The 16,247-nt window shown below is 49.4% G+C and overlaps 1 protein-coding gene across 4 annotated transcripts in view; it reads left to right on the top strand.

Moving 5' to 3' along the window:
• LMF1 (lipase maturation factor 1) overlaps positions 1 to 16,247 on the top strand; it is a 155,779-nt gene that overhangs the window by 100,219 nt on the left and 39,313 nt on the right. For 3 of the 4 annotated variants that reach the window (XM_053957615.1, XM_053957612.1, XM_053957616.1), the window contains one exon: positions 5,572 to 5,739. The exons of the other annotated variant lie outside the window; for it this stretch is intronic. In XM_053957615.1, coding sequence (XP_053813590.1) covers positions 5,572 to 5,739 — 168 coding nt within the window. The remainder of the gene's footprint in view (positions 1 to 5,571; positions 5,740 to 16,247) is intronic. 4 annotated transcript variants of the gene reach the window in all.

A 16,247-nucleotide genomic window follows, 5' to 3' on the forward strand; every position in this document is an offset into this window, starting at 1 on the left:
CCTAGATGAGAATCCTTGTGTGAAATCCCTCTGCTGCTCATCAGTTAAGGGCGCTGCCCACGTGGAGCCTTTCCATGGTGAGGAAGCTCCGGAATCTCCCCCTGTTCCAAGCAGGGTGGGGTTTTTTTTTAGGAATCCTTGGTTGCTGTAGGACCCGAGACAGGCTGGCTTCAGGCAGGACCCTCATCTGCCCACACTTCCCAGCAGCTGGGAGTGCCCTCCCTGATCTCCTCTCCTGGCACGGGGCTGGGGGGACGCTCCTGGGATGCTCGGGAACGAGGAGCTTTGATGTGCAGATGCCTGAGGAGCCAGGTCAGCATCTGAAGCAGAATGGACTGGCAGGGAGCAGCGTGTGGGACCACGCTGATCCAATTAGGCTCCACGGTGGAGGATCCTTTTTATTCTTTGGTCCAAAGCACAAGAGAAGCGAGGGGCTTTGCTTTGAAGCCGAGGAGATGAGTTCATGCCTCAGTGCTTGGGAAGCTGGAGAGCCGAGCTTTGCAGTTCATCTGGATCTTCCACAGCTCTCCAGAAAACTTTTAATAAACCTCTCAGCCTGCTTTTCCAGGGGGCTGCTGCTCCTCACGCTCGCCTGGCTGTGCCAAAGGCTTTCCCTCCCTCTCTCCTGGCTGTGGGAGCCTGCAGAGCTGCTCCTGACGTGTTCACTGCACCTCTGTGGGGTCAGGGGGGAGGAAAATCCGTGATTCCATAGGACAAGGAATGGCTTCCCTGCCAGAGGGCAGGGTTGGATGGGATACTGGGACTGAATTGTTCCCTGTGGGGATGGTGGGACACTGGCACAGGGTGCCCAGAGAAGCTTTGGCTGCCCCTGGATCCCTGGAAGTGTCCAAGGCCAGGCTTGGATCAGCCTGGGATAGTGGAAAGTGTCCCTGCCCATGGCAGGGGGTGGCACTGGATGAGATTTCAGATCCCTTCCAACCCGGCTCATTCTGCAACTCTGTTTCTTTTGACCAAATAGTTGCTTTTTCTCATTATCCATTCCTATTTGCTGTTGTTCCCTTTCCTTCTGGTTTTTTTTTTCAGGATTTCTCTGCCATGCAGTGCACTTGGCTGGATTTGTTGATCTTAGAGGGCTTTTCCAACCGAAACCACTCCATGATCCCCTGATTCCTCACCCTCCAACCCCACACTGCCCTGCTGCTCAGCTCCCTGCATGGCAGCCGTGCTGTGAGCCCAGTAAAGAATCCCAGGGTGGTTTGGGTTGGAAGGACCTTAAAGCCCATCCCATTCCATGGGCAGGGACACCTTCCCCTATCCCAGTCTGCCCCAGTCCCAGCCCTGTCTGAGCACTGGGTTGTTTGAGGACAATGTGGGATTTGTTTTCCTGTAGAAGAGCCTGGAGCTTTCCCCGGGCTGGGCTGGGCTGGGCTGGGCTGGGCTCTCCAAGGCCGGGATTAAATCCTCCCTTGGAGTTTCTGGGAAGCTGTGGAAATAAGGGGCCTGGGAGGAGGGACCGTGGGCATTCACAGCCCCCAAGAAGAGCCTTCACTCCTCTGTATAATGGCCTTCTGTTGGCTTTTAGTGGGGTGCACTTTAGTAAATTAGGAGTCTTCAGGTACTTAGCACTTTAATGGTTCTCACTAAGAACATAATTAAACCATAGACCCCGTAGGGAGAAAAAAAAACCAGTTTATTGTGTGTATTTTTAGACTCTGTTACCAGCCCTCATAAAACCTGCTCAATCCAAGCCAGGGAACAGGCCCGAGCTGGCGACCCAGAGTTCCTGCAGCAGCACTCACACCTTACAAATCTGCCCCGTGAATTACAGAATTCATTTTCCTGCTCCCCTTTCCAAAGGCGTTTGCAGCAGCGGTTCCTCCCCGGCACCAGGGTTATGATGTTGTGCTGACACACAAAGCCAGGGTTTGCTAATTGTTGTGGTGTTTTTTTTTTTTTTTTTTTTTTTTTTTAATTTAAAAACATTTTCAGTCTCACAGAGGTGCCCAGAAAGGGGGCTGCTCCGAGCCCAGGGCTCTGCTCCCTCTCCGTGTGCATCCACCTTGGGATTGTTGAGTTCCAGCAATTGGAGCTGCAATTCCCATGTCTGTGTGTCAGGAGATCACAGTTGTGCATGTAGGAGAGCTCCCAGCTGCTTCAAGGATCCTTCCTAGGATGAGGAGATGGAATTTTCATCAGGCACTGGGCTGACGGGACATGGGGGAATGGCTTCCAACTGAAAAAGAGCAGGTTTATGATGGAAGATGGAATCAGGTGGATTAAGATGGAATATTGGGATAAAATCCTTGCCCTGGCACAGCTGTGGCTGCCCTGGATCCCTGGCAGTGCCCAGGGCCAGGCTGGATGGGGTTTGGAGCAGCCCGGGACAGTGGAAGGGGGTGGGAATTAAATAATCCTGCAGGTCCCTTCCAACCCAAACCGTTCTGGGACTCCATAATTCCCCTCACAGCACAGCCACAAAGCAAAGTGCAAAGCTCCAAATCCCAGGAGCAAGAGAGCCTGGAAAGCTTTTCCCTCCCTCCCTGACAGCAGCACCTCCAACAGCACCGGGATGTTCCCATGGGATTAGGATTTCTCTGGAACAGCAGGTGTGGGGCAAATTCCCTCTCCAAAATCCCAGCAAGGTGGGATTTCTCCAGCTGTGGGATTTCTTAGGGTGGCATTTGTTAACATATGCGAATTTGTAAAAATTTGAAAAATTTGCCATTTCCTTGTCCTGGATGGAGAAATCTCCCAAGTGTCAAAAGATTTCAGGCTGACAAAAGAAGGGGGCTTTTCCCCAGCTGTAGGTGCCTCTGGGGCCCTAAAAAGAATCCAGGAAGTTTTCCAGCATCCTGGTGATTCACAGGCTGCCCCTGCCTCACTGTCCCATCCCAAAGAAAGCCAGGATTCCCGGGAAACCTGTGCTGTGCAGCATCTGGAAGGCATTGGAGGAACACACACACACACACACACACACCTCCTCCCCCAGCAGCTTTTCAGGGATTTCTGGGACATGTGAATCACTGCTTTGCTTTATCCTCAAATCCCACACTGGTTTGGGCTGGAAAGGATCCGAAAGCTCATCCCATCCCAGCCCTGCCGTGGCAGGGACAGCTCCCACTGTCCCAGGTTGTTCCAAAACCCAGCCTGGCCTTGGGCACTGCCAGGGATCCAGGGGCAGCCTCGGCTGCTCTGGGAATTCCTGCCAGGACCATGCTCCAGCCCGGCCTTGAACTTCCCCTGCAGTGGGATTTGAGGCTGGACTTTTCTCCTGCTGCCCTCAAACAATTTGGGGTGTCAACATCTCCACTCCCAGCTCCAACAACAGGTGGGAGCAATGCACATTTGATGTGTTAATTGCAATTATGAGTCAGGTGTGCCGTCTGTAATCCTCCCTGCCCTCCGTGGTCCTCATCCATCAGTGCCAAACACTCCAGCCTGCTGGATCGATGCCTCAGCTGGCTCAGGAGTGGTTCAAGCACTTAAAAATAATAATAATTTATATATTTTATATATATATATATATATATATATATATAAAATTATATATATTGTATACATATTATATATGTAGTATAATATATATAATATAATATATAATATAATATATTATATATAATATATTATATATGTTATATAATATATATTCTATATATATAATATATAATTATATATTATATATAATTATTATTATATGTAATTATTATTATTTTTAATAATGATAAAAATAACAACGACAACAATAATAATGTGATATTTATCGTTGTAATAAATAATTAATAATGATTGTTATTGTGATGATGATGATGATAAATTGTGGTAGTATGATACTAATTGTTGTAATGGTGATAATAATAAATTTATAATTATGGTTATGATTAATAATAATTAAGAATAATACCAAATAAAACAATAATATAATATAATATAATATAATATAATATAATATAATATAATATATAATATAATATAATATATATAATATAATATAATATAATATAATATAACATAATATAATGTAACGTGATATAATGTAACGTGATATAATGTAATGTGATATAATATGATGTAATATGATATAATATTATATGACATGATATAATGTAATATGATATGATATAATGTAATATGATATAATGTAATATAATATAATATAATATAATATAATATATATATAATATAATATAATATAATATAATATAATATAATATAATATAACATAATATAACATAAATAATAATAATAGAGCCAAGGAACAAGCAATAATAATAATGATAATAATAATAATAATAATAATAATAATAATAATAATAATAACAATAAAATAGCCAAGAAACCAGCTGCCTGTTTGGAAGGATAAAAGCATTTCTCAGCAATCTGGGATCCGAAATTCCCTTTGGGAGGCTCCCTGGGAAGGAGCCCAGCAGGGGATTAAGTGGAAGCAGGTCCCGGTGGAGGGGAAGGACCCTGGGGGACCCCTGGGGCTGCCCTGACCCCCCAGCCTGGCCGGAGTGGCCCTGGCAGAGCTCCCTGACCCCGGCCCGGCTCCATCCGGGAAGGAAGGATGCGGTTCCCTGTCCTCAGGGGCCGCAGCAGCCTCCAGCCCAGGCCAGGCTTTATTAATCCCAGCTTTGCTAATAAGGAATTACAATAGTTGTGGGATTTGGCAGCGGGAGCGTGCTTGGCTGCCGTGCATCCTTCAGGATTTGCCCTGTTTTGTTTGTATTTTGGGTTTAACTACAAATAATTTAAAGATGTGTTGTGTCTCCTTCAATTAACATTTGTGTTTTCAACCTCTCTCTTTTTTTTTTTTTTTTTTTTGGTTGTTGTTGTTGTTGCAGTTTTAAAACAATACCAGGGAATTTGAGCCTGTCAGATGCACTAATATAAATTCATGTTTATTTTTTGCTCCAGTTGTGGGATTTCTTAGGGTGGCACTTATTAGCATATCAGAATTTGGGGTTGTTCCCTTTGAAAAATTTCCCGTTTTCTTGTCCTGGATGGAAAAATCTCCCAGTGTCAAAAGATTTCAGGCTGACAAAAGAATAATATTGTCCCAAGGCCAGTATGTAAATACCTTAACCAGTAGAGCATGTTTAGAGGAATTACACTTTCCTCTCCCAAATTACCATCTTGGAAAGCAGCTCTACCAGCACATTTATTTGAATTTTAAACATTTTGAAAGCAGATCTCCGAGGTTTTGAAATCTGGTTTCCATTCCTGGCTCTGTTTGACCCAAGGCCTGACCCCGAGCAAATCTTAGGCTCAGTTTCTGGGTCTGCTCCGTTGCTCTGAGGATCCTCACTCGGTTTAACATCCCTCAGTGCTGAGCTAAGTGTAAGATTTCAGTGTTCAGTAGTAGTGGGGTTAATTTAAGATGGGGTTTGGTGATGATGACAAAAGGGAAAATTAAAACTCTTGGTTTTTAAGAGATGAATTTGTTTAAAGACGTGCGGGAGAACTTGAATGAAGTCATTTTGTCTGCTCCCAGAGGTGCAGGATGGCAAACTTGGGGAGAGAAATAAGGAATAAGGCCAGAACTTCGTAGCAGCCCTTCATACCAAGTTTTGGAGGGGATTCATCTCCTTTTTTTTCCCTCTGCTATTGCAGACCCAGCCAGTGCCCAGCCCCATCTCGTACTTCATGCACCGCTCGCCCTGGTGGTTCCACCGCCTCGAGACCTTGGTCAACCACTTCATCGAGCTGGTGGTGCCCTTCTTCCTGCTGCTGGGCAGGAGGATGAGCATCCTGCACGGGCTCCTGCAGATCCTCTTCCAGGTGAGCCGCTCCTGCTTCGGGTCCTTGGTGCCTCAGGCTTTGGCTTTTATATTTTTCAGTTTCCGTGCTGCTTTAGGCTGTCGTTGTGAGAGTCACGTCCTGATGCCTCAGGTTTTGGTTTTTGTATTTTCAGTTTCCGTGCTGCTTTAGTGGGTGGGTCTGGGCTTCACGTCAGGGGATGCTGAGCTCTGTGCACAGAGCAGGGAGACAAAACAATTCCTGCTCCAGCTGGGCACCAAGGACAAATGATCCAAATCTCAGCCCAGGAGCACAAACAGCGTGGGCTGGAGAGAGAAAAACAAGGATGGGAGTGCAGGGGCTAAAGCTGGAATGGGACAATGAACTGCAAGGTGCAAATGGAGCAGAGCTGATCCCAGTGAGAGACCTTGAGTCCATTTTGGGACCATTTTGGTTCATCTTGGGTGCATCTCTTGTGCTGCCCAAGGTGGATCCATGGAGGAGATCCTTTTCATAAATCCCTATTTATTCTTTAACTCTCTAGCCTCTGCTCTAGCTCAGCCTTCCCAAGGCATCATCCTGAGGGTCCCCTCCTCTCCTGGGCTTCCCCACTCCTCCCAGGAGGAGCTGGCTCAGAGTTCAGGCTCCAGAGAGTGGGGATGATTCCCATCCAGGAATTCCTGGCTGTTTCCCACTGCTGGATGTTTGGTTTCTGTGTGGCAGAGAAATGGCAGCCCAGGATCCGTGCAAAGGGTCTGTGGGGAATCCTTGTGATTCCCTCAAGAGTTAATTTTTATAGACATCTTTCCATCTCTGAAGGCATTCTTCTTTCTGTATTTGTCATTCAAGGATTATTCTTTATCTCTGAAAAGGGTTGAGCTGCTCTTCACAAATACCAGACTGCCTGTGCCAAGGTTTGAAATGAAAATAATTCCTTGAAAATTGAATGGATTCACGTTCCAGTTGATTTTTTTGGGGTGGGTTTTTTTGTACCTCTGCAAAACTCAGAGGACAGAAGCTGCTGCATAAATACTTTCCTCGAGCCCACCTGATTCCTGTCCTGTCTGTCCTGGCAGAGTTCAAAGAGCTCATGAAACTCCATTTCCAGCCCTTGCTGCCCTGCCTTTGTCCAGCATCATTTCAGCATCATGAAATTCCTGCTCAGGAGCTGTTACTGCTTCCTGTGAGTTCATGTGATGATTAAACTGGAGAACAGCTCATAAAGCCCCCTGGTAAACCACAAAAATGCTGCTCAGGTTTTAAAGGTCTGACAGAAACCCCGGCAGGGTTTGTGCCCTCCCGGTTCCTTCTGCTTCCCAAACGCTTCCTGTTGTGTCTGGGTGCCACTGGACGTCAGCTTTTACCTTTTTGGGTAAAAAAAGGTAAAAGGTTTTACCTTTGCTTGGCTTGGGATGGGTTTGGGCAGAGGTGCCAGCTGTGTTTGTGGCACCGCTGAGATTTCTGGAGGCACTGGGAGGATTTTATTCAGCCCAACCCCAAGAAAACTCCACGGACAAAGCAAAACCTACCCTCTCTTCTGCTTAAGATGGAGGAGGGTGGGGTTAGATTAGAGATCAGGGATAAATCCATCCCTGTCAGGGCGGGCAGGCCCTGGAATAGAATTCCCAGAGAAGCTGTGGCCTCCCCTGGATCCCTGGCAGTGTCCCAGGCCAGGCTGGAGCACCCTGGGATAGTGGGAAGTGCCCTCAGGGCGGTTGGAACGAGGTGATCTTTAAGGTCCCTGCCACCCCAACCCCATTCCACGTTCAGTGCTCCCCTCTCTTCCCCTTGTCCCCTCGGGGTCGCTCCATCCCTGTCACCTCCGGCTCCTTCCCGGCTCCCCCAGGGCCCCTGAGGAGCAGCAGGGCCCCGGGGGGGCTGGGGGACCTCAGACACAGCCAGGGGACCTGCAAGAGCCGAGGCCACCCCATAAATGTCCTAATGACAGCGAGTGAGTGCAGGCATCAAGCCCCTTTAATTGGCCCTTTATTGATAGCTGGCAATTAGTGACTTATTTCGATCACGAGGGGAGTCTGAGAAGGCAGAAAGGCTCCCAGTGTAAGAGGCAGCTCTGGTGCATTTACAGCATTTCAACAAAAAACCTGTTTATTTAATATTTACTGCCCTTTTCTTCATTCAGAATGACTTTTATTGACAATCCTTGTGCTCTGCAAAGGAAGCAATAAAGTTTAATGTTGATACACCACTTAATTCTGCTTTTCAAGATTTGAATTGACATTACAGACAAGTTTTATTGGACATTTTATAATTGTTATTGGAGTCATGGTGGCGAGGTTGAGCGAGTGTATTTTTCCAGATTCCAACTGGCCTGGAGAATATTGCTTTGTCAGGAACCCAAAAAAAGTTGGGCTTTAAAAGAGGAAAGTGGTTTTTTTTTTTTTTTTCTTTTTCCAAGTGTGAACTTATTCTTCTTGCCTGCTTCACTTTTGTAAGGAAAAAAGCTTAGAGAGGCTGGAAACATCAGAGAGGAGGTGCTCAGCAGCCTGAGCATGGATGTGTGTCCACCAGGGGATTCCTCTGGGGCTGGGATTCCAGCCTGGAGTTATCCCAAGGGAGCTGGAAGCTCCACCTCCTTCCCATCCTGGTTCCTGTTGGGGTTTGTGTTTGATGGGACCCAGGTGGGCTTTAGGGTGGGATTTAGGGTGGCTTTGATGGACACCAGAGTGCTGCCAGCACCTCGATTCCCCCCCTGGAGGTGCCACAGGGACCCTTGGGATGAGCCCATTCCCAGCAGATCCATGAAGGGCTCGGTGCTGCTGCTCCTGGCCAGGAATGGCCCCTCCTGCTGTGGTTTCCTGCCCCTCAGCTTTGGGGTTTTTTTGCCACGTTCTCTTTGTGAGCTCAGCTCAAACCCCACCATTTCCATGGACCTCCTGGGCTCTGCTGCCAGTTGTGTCTGCCAGGATTAAATTATCCCTGGAAGTCTTCCGAAAATGGTGGATGTGACACTTCAGGACGTGGTTTAGTGGTGAATGTGGTGGTTGATGGTTGGATTTAGTGATGCTCAAGAGCTTTTCCAACCTTAACAATTCTGTGATTGGCTGGTTTTCATAGCAGAGGTAGGGTGTGGGCCTCAGAAATGCACACCTGGATCTGAAACACCCCAATATTCAGGAGAAATCAAATTTAAAATGGGGCTGTCAGTACCTGGAGGGGGGGCAGAAAAGATCTTGGGGGGTCTTGGAGACCCCAGGTGAGGTCTGGACTCTTATTCTTGGTTCTGTGGAAGCACCAGGGCAGAGCCTGCCCATACCCCGAGGAGTTTGTGGGGTGTGGGAGGTTGGAAGTGCTGCTGGGGAAGGCAAATCCTTCAGCTTGGCGGGGATTTCACTGCTCCCTGGAGCTGCCTCCTCAAACCTTGGATCTGCCTCCTCAAACCTTGGATCTGCCTCCTCAGATCCTGGATTTGCCTCCTCAGACCCTGGATCTGGCTCCTCAAAACCCTGTATCTGCCTCCTCAAACCTTGGATCTGCCTTCTCAAACCCTGGATCTGGCTCCTCAAACCCTGAATTTGCCTCCTCAAACCTTGAATCTCCCTCCTTAAACCCTGAATTTGCCTCCTCACCCCTGAATTTGCCTCCTCAAACCCTGAATTTGCCTCCTCAAACCCTGAATTTGCCTCCTCAAACCTTGAATCTCCCTCCTCAAATCCTGGATCTCCCTCCTCAAACCCTGAATTTGCTCCTCAAACCCTGAATTTGCCTCCTCAAACCTTGAATCTCCCTCCTCAAACCTTGAATCTCCCTCCTCAAACCCTGAATTTGCCTCCTCAAACCCCGGATCTGGCTCCTCAAACCCTGGATCTGTGTGTTTTTCACGCTGTCTAACTCCCAGCTCACACCAAACGTATTTCTTGGCTCCTTGGAAGCCAGGCAGTAAAACTCCACTGCTTGGCAAACGAGTTGATGAGGGGAAGCGAGAGAGAAGCCAAAAAAAGAGGCAGGAAAAAGCCACCTTGCCCCTCAGAGCTGGCAGGTAGAGCAGGGTTGGAAGGGGCCGGGGTGGATTTGGCAGTGCCAGGTGGGAAGGAGCTTCAGGATCAGAAAGGTGAAACCCATAAATGAATAAATAGCATGGAAAGTGCTGTCGGAAAGGCAGGGGCACTGCTTTGATTCCCACTCACGGCCATAAAGGCACAATCTGAGGAGCTGGGAATGTGGGCAGAGTTTTAAGCTGTTAAGTGCCTTTGGATCTGGAGGGGTCTGTGGAGTCTGACTCCCTGCCTCGGCCCCGGGAAGCTCCTGGGGGCTGCAGGAGGCCCTGGGCGAGCTCAGCCCCAGGTCCCAGGGCAGGACAGAGCTCCTGGGGGAGCCGGGCTGGCCGTGGAACGTCCCCCCCAACTCCAGGTCCTGAGAGTTGCTCACGAGGTTCTCCCTGCTCCCAGCCAGGCTGGCCCGGGATGGATTTCAGCAGGAGCCACCTCCAGAGCACAGGGTGGCAGTGCCAGGGGCAGGGTGACAATTCCAGAGCACAGGGTGGCAGTGCCAGAGCACAGGGTGACAATTCCAGAGCACAGGGTGACAATTCCAGAGCACAGGGTGGCAATTCCAGAGCACAGTGCCAGAGCACAGGGTGGCAATTCCAGAGCACAGGGTGACAATTCCAGAGCACAGGGTGGCAATTCCAGAGCACAGTGCCAGAGCACAGGGTGACAATTCCAGAGCACAGGGTGACAATTCCAGAGCACAGGGTGGCAATTCCAGAGCACAGTGCCAGAGCACAGGGTGACAATTCCAGAGCACAGGGTGGCAGTGCCAGGGGCAGGGTGACAGTGCCAGCGGAAAAGGGGTGACAATGCCAGGAGCAGAGGGGTGACAATGCCAGGGGCACAGGGGTGACAGTGCCAGGAACACAGGGGTGACAATTCCAGAGCACAGGGGTGACAATGCCAGCAGCACAGGGGTGACAATACCAGGAGCACAGGGTGACAATTCCAGAGCACAGGGTGGCAGTGCCAGGGGCACAGAGGTGACAATGCAGGAGCACAGGGATGGCAGTGCCAGGAGCACAGGGGTGACAATGCCAGCAGCAGAGGCGTGGCAGTGCCAGGAGCCAGGCACAATTCCAGAGCACAGGGTGGCAGTGCCAGGAGCAGAGGCGTGGCAGTGCCAGGAGCACAGGGATGGCAGTGCCAGGAGCACAGGGGTGACAGTGCCAGGAGCACAGGGATGGCAGTGCCAGGAGCACAGGGGTGACAGTGCCAGCGGCAGAGGCGTGGCAGTGCCAGGAGCCAGGCACAATTCCAGCCCTGCAGAAGGCAGAGGTGAAACCTCCTCAGCCAGAGCCCCTGCGAGGTTCAGAGCCCTGAAAGGAGCCCCCCCCCCTCCCCGAGGCAGCTCCGGGACCCAGCCAAGGAGCAGTCGGGGACTTTGGGAAGGGGGGACCTGCTGGGGATGTGGCAGGAGCCTCCAGCTCTGTTCCCCTGGAGAACGAGCTGCCAGCAGCACCCTTGCCCAGCTGGGCACTGCACCAGGGACAGGCAGCCCCTGCAGGAGCAAAGTCATTTTCCTCCTTTTTTTTTTTTTTTTTTTTTTTAGGCAGAAAACAGTTTTTGAACAGATATTTTTTTTTTTTTTTTTTTTTTTTTTTTTTCCTCTCCTTGGCTTGGCCAAACCCCAACCTCTTAAAAATTTTGATGGAAAAGGACGTTTCCCTCTGGTTGATTTTGTTCCCATCTCTCCAGGAAGGCAGGGGAGGCCAAGTGGAGGTTTCCCCCCTCTTTTTTTGGGAGGGGAGGACCGAGCCCCCCCCCCGTTGTCCCAGCGCTGCCTCTGCCACACCACGAGATGCTGGAGGGATGAGCTGCCCCTGCAGCCACACACACACAAATTAAATCAGGCTGCTGCAGTGCCACAGCTGCAAGAGATTGTGTTGCTGACTTTGGAGGTAGCAGAGGTCACAGCAGCAGCCCGGAGAGAGGGAACAAAAATTAACCAGCCCCCCCGTCCCTGCAGAAAGTGTCTGAATCCAGTGTTTGTTTTCACTTGTCAGACCCGAGCTGGGTTTGTTCTCGTGGCGAGGCTGGTGTAAATCAGGGGTGTCTCCAGCAGGATTAGCGGGGTTACACCAGTGCCAGGCTCGTGGCAGGAGCATCAGGCCCCTCGTTAGGGCTTTCATTGGGCACCCACGGGCACTGCTGGAGGAGGAGTTTTTCTGTGTGGATGCCGAGTGGTGGTGTCAGTGTGTGTGAGAATAAAGCCCAGTTCGCTGGAGGATGGAGCAGACAGAAAATTCGGGAATTATTCTGCAGTTCACACAATCCCAGAATGGTTTGGGTTGGAAAAAAACCTTAAAGTTCATCCAGTGCCAGCCCTGCCATGGCAGGGACACCTTCCCCTGTCCCAGGGGGCTCCAAGCCCTGTCCAGCCTGGCCCTGGGCACTGCCAGGGATCCAGGGGCAGCCACAGCTGCTCTGGGCACCCTGTGCCAGGGCCTGCCCGCCCTGCCAGGGATGAATTCCTTCCTGATACCCAATGTAAATCTCTTTTCTTTCAGTTTAAATCCATTCCCCCTTGTTCTACTGCTTCATACCCCTGTAAAAAAAAATTCCCTTTCCTGCTTTTTTATAAATCCCTAAGGATGCTGGGGAGCGGGTGTCACTGCCTGGGCTGGGCAGAGGAAATTCAACCTTCCCCAAAGTCCAAATCTTGTTGATTTTGTTGTGGTTTAGAAAGAAACAACAAACAGAGAGTCCCAGGAAAATGAACAGAGCAGGACTGGAGGAATGGGCCCGTGGAAAAGAGTTTTGCAGTTCAGCTGTTCAAAAATCCACTTTGGATTTTTAAATCTCCTGGGGTGTGAGATGGAAGGTGCAGGGGGAGAGATTCCGAGGTTCTTTGGGAGTGCTGGAGCTTGGGCTGGGATTATGGAGGGTGATGCCCAGCCCTGTGCACCCATCCTGGTCCTGGGTGAGGGTGGCCGGGGTGTCCCAGCCCCTCAGGCCCTCCTGGACCCCCAGATCCCCTCCCTCAGCCCTGGCGCTGCTCCAGCTCAGCTTTTCCCCACAGCAAAACAGAAGGAATGTGAAATCAAAGCAGTTACAGGGCAGATTTTCTGTTACATTTAAGCCCCCTTAAATTAAATGCTGAGCTCTACACTCCCCCCCCCCCGCCCCAACAAGAAACATTCTGAGTTAAGCAGGCAGAACCCAAACTATTTAATGACTCTGATATTTGATTTCACATCCAGCTCGATAGGATCTGCAGTGCCAGACGCAGGAATAGCAGCACATACCACCCCAAACCAGTAAATAACACCGCTCCCATAATGGGCTCTGGGATTAGTTAGCAACAAGTTAAGTCCTTGCATTCTGCAGTAGTCAGAGGGACTGAGAAACACTCACTGGGAGCCAGAGGAGTGCATTTAATTAGCTCCTGATTCAGGGCGCTGGGGGCTTTTTCTCTTCTCTTTTTTTTTTTTTTTTTTTTTTTTTTTTTTTTTTTGAAATCATTAAATAAAGTGTCACCCCAAGCCAGTGCTGTAAACTCTATTTTGATTGTGGCTGCAATAACCCCTTTGGGCGTCATTCAGATTGTACTAAACAGTTTCTGGAGAGCGCTGGTTTCTCTCAAAATAAACCCAAGTCCGGCTTTGACAAGCTCTAATGAAAAACAAATTGTTATATTACTTAGAAAAATAATTTGAAGGAAGTCTGAATTAGTTGTAAAGGTGGAAAAGGTTCAGCTACTTGAAAATAGAAATTTGGAAGGTATTTATTTTAACCATTAAGCCAGTGGCCTTGAAATACAGCCTTGTTTGTTCCAGAATGCTCCTAACGAGAGCCATGAATCACGCTGTTAATCAGTATGGGAACTTGATTAATTGGAAAGGGGAGCAGCAGTGACTCCAGCAGGCTGGAGCTGGGCTCCTTCACCATCCCTCATGCTGCTGGCACCTCGGGGGCTTGGAGGGCATCCCACAGCCCTGCGCTTGGGCCGTTGGGGAGTTGGGAACCAAACGCGGCTCCGGGCGGCTCCGCAGCGCCGGGTTCCCGGTGCCTGTGCTGGTGTGGGCTCAGAAGGGGCTGCTTTCCCCTGGAGCAGGGCTGGGAGCATCTCTGGTTGTCCTGTCCCTGGCAGCTCACCTTTGCTGCTGCTCCTGGCTCTGCTCTTAAACCTGAGAGGGAGATGTGGTGCCCAGCCTCGAGATCAGATGTGCACAGGAGGCTCGGTCTTGTAAAGGCAGGTGAACCCGGGGGGGAGAAACGCTGATGTGTGACTCCAGCTCAGAGGCTGAATGATTTCTTTATTAGAACTATGCTACAATCCATTAATTTACTATTTAAAGGAGATACTAAAAATACAAACCTACTTTTTCTAACTCCCATATCTAACTCACCCACAACTCGTGTCCCTCTCTGAGAGTCCAGCCACAGGTGGGTTGGATTGGATTGGATTGGATTGGATTGGATTGGATTGGATTGGGTTGGATTGGATTGGGTTGGATTGGATTGGGTTGGATTGGATTGGATTGGATTGGATTGGATTGGGTTGGATTGGGTTGGATTGGATTGGATTGGATTGGATTGGATTGGGTTGGATTGGATTGGGTTGGATTGGATTGGATTGGATTGGATTGGATTGGATTGGGTTGGATTGGATTGGATTGGATTGGGTTGGATTGGATTGGATTGGGTTGGGTTGGATTGGATTGGATTGGATTGGATTGGATTGGATTGGGTTGGATTGGATTGGGTTGGATTGGATTGGATTGGGTTGGGTTGGATTGGCCACCAGGCTCAAACAATCCTCACCAGAATCCAACCAAGCAATCACCCCAGGTAAACAATTCTCCAAACACATTCCACATGGGAAAAACAAGGAGCAGAAATAGAAATTGTTTTCTCTTTCTTCTCTCTGTGCTCCTCAATGAAAAAAATCCTGAGAGAGAGAAGAATGTGCCTCTGCCACAGCCTGCAGGGTGGGCAGCGCTGCCATGGCTGGAGAACGCAGCAGGGAGCTCGGGGTTGGTTTTCACTCCTGACTGGGGCTCTTGGGTTTGGGGCCAGCAGGAGCTGCAGGGGCTTTGGCCATCCAGGAGCACGGCAGGGATGAGTTCCTGTCACACTACGACACGAAATAACTCACGCGCTCACGCAAGATGCAAAAGAAGGAGAAGAGGAAGTTTTACTTGTGACCTCACAATATTTAGAATTCCAAAAGTGGCAGTGGATTGGAGGGTGGAATTGCCACCTCTCCAACCACGCTGGTCAAACCAACAGCCCATCAATTCTCTCCTCCCACAAAGAAGAATTCATTATTTACATGAACATGTGTGAGAACTCCGGTAGAAATACATGAACATCAGAAGGCACGGAAAACTTTTAAAATAACTTTAAAACTTCTAAAAAAAGAACAGGGTGACAAGTTCCAGCAGAGTTCCAGGTTCCTGCTGGAAGCTGCCACTTGTGCCAGGCTGGCCCGGTGCTGGTGGCACAGTTTGGTGCCACCTCTGTGCCAGAGAGCCCCAGGGACCGGGTGGGCCACGGTGTCCTTGGGAATATTGCTGAGCACCGACTCCAGAATCACCAGCTGGATCCTAAACTTGCAAGACTGGCTGAAATGGGGTGGGAGCTCACCCAGTCCTGGCGTGTTGGCCACGTTAGAGCTGAGCAGGGGCTCTCTCTGTGCTGCTCCCTGCCTGCTCTTCCCACCCCAGGAACAGCTTCCAGAGCTCGTGGAATGACGTGGCTGGCAGGGAGGCTTCACCTCCTGGGCTCTGGGGCAGCTCGGGGTGGGTGGCTTTTCTCCCTGCTTGGATTTTGCACCTGATTTTCCGAGTCCCTGCATGCTCCAGAACCTTTGTGTCCTGCAGCAGAATTTCCAGATGCTTGGGCAGGACGGGGAAAATCGATGCTGAGGATGCTGTCAGTGAAATGATCCAAGCTGGAGCTTCCAACATCTGCATTTCCCAGATGGGATTCAGGATTCAGCTCCAGGCTGGGAGATAAAGGATGTGTTGCACATGTGAGTGCAGGGGGCTGTGAGTGAGGGCATAAAACATTTCTGTCTGATGAGAGCCAGAGCAGCTGCAAACCAGAGATGTTCCTGGTGTCCATGACATGATCTTCACCATGTTCTGGCACCGTATTTCCAGGGATAATTATTTATTTACGTTTAGGTGTAGCTGCTAAAGCTGAATAAAACCATCACAACCCGTTCCTGTGCCCAAGCCAAAGCACTCGCCCACTAAAATGTGTCAAATATCTTGAAATATCTGTGAATTTCTCCAGTTTCAGTGCAGTGGTTTGAAGAGATGGTGAAGGTCCTCCAAGTTTAATCCCATTTTCTGTCCCTTAGTCCTTACCTGAACTGGTGCCTTTGCACTTTCCCAGCTCTTGGCTCCCACCAAGCCTTTGCTGTTTGGACAGTGGTGGGATTTGGGATTTGGGATCTCTCCTCCCACCAGCAAGATGACAGGACCTTTAAATAATGTTTTCTATTCCATTTCAAAAAAAAAAAAAAAATAAAAAGAAGATGAAATCAGAACAGCCTAACTGGAAACAGATGGCAGATGAGAAACTTCTTTT

Source organism: Vidua chalybeata, chromosome 16 (assembly GCF_026979565.1).
Source record: "Vidua chalybeata isolate OUT-0048 chromosome 16, bVidCha1 merged haplotype, whole genome shotgun sequence".
NCBI lineage: Eukaryota > Metazoa > Chordata > Aves > Passeriformes > Viduidae > Vidua > Vidua chalybeata.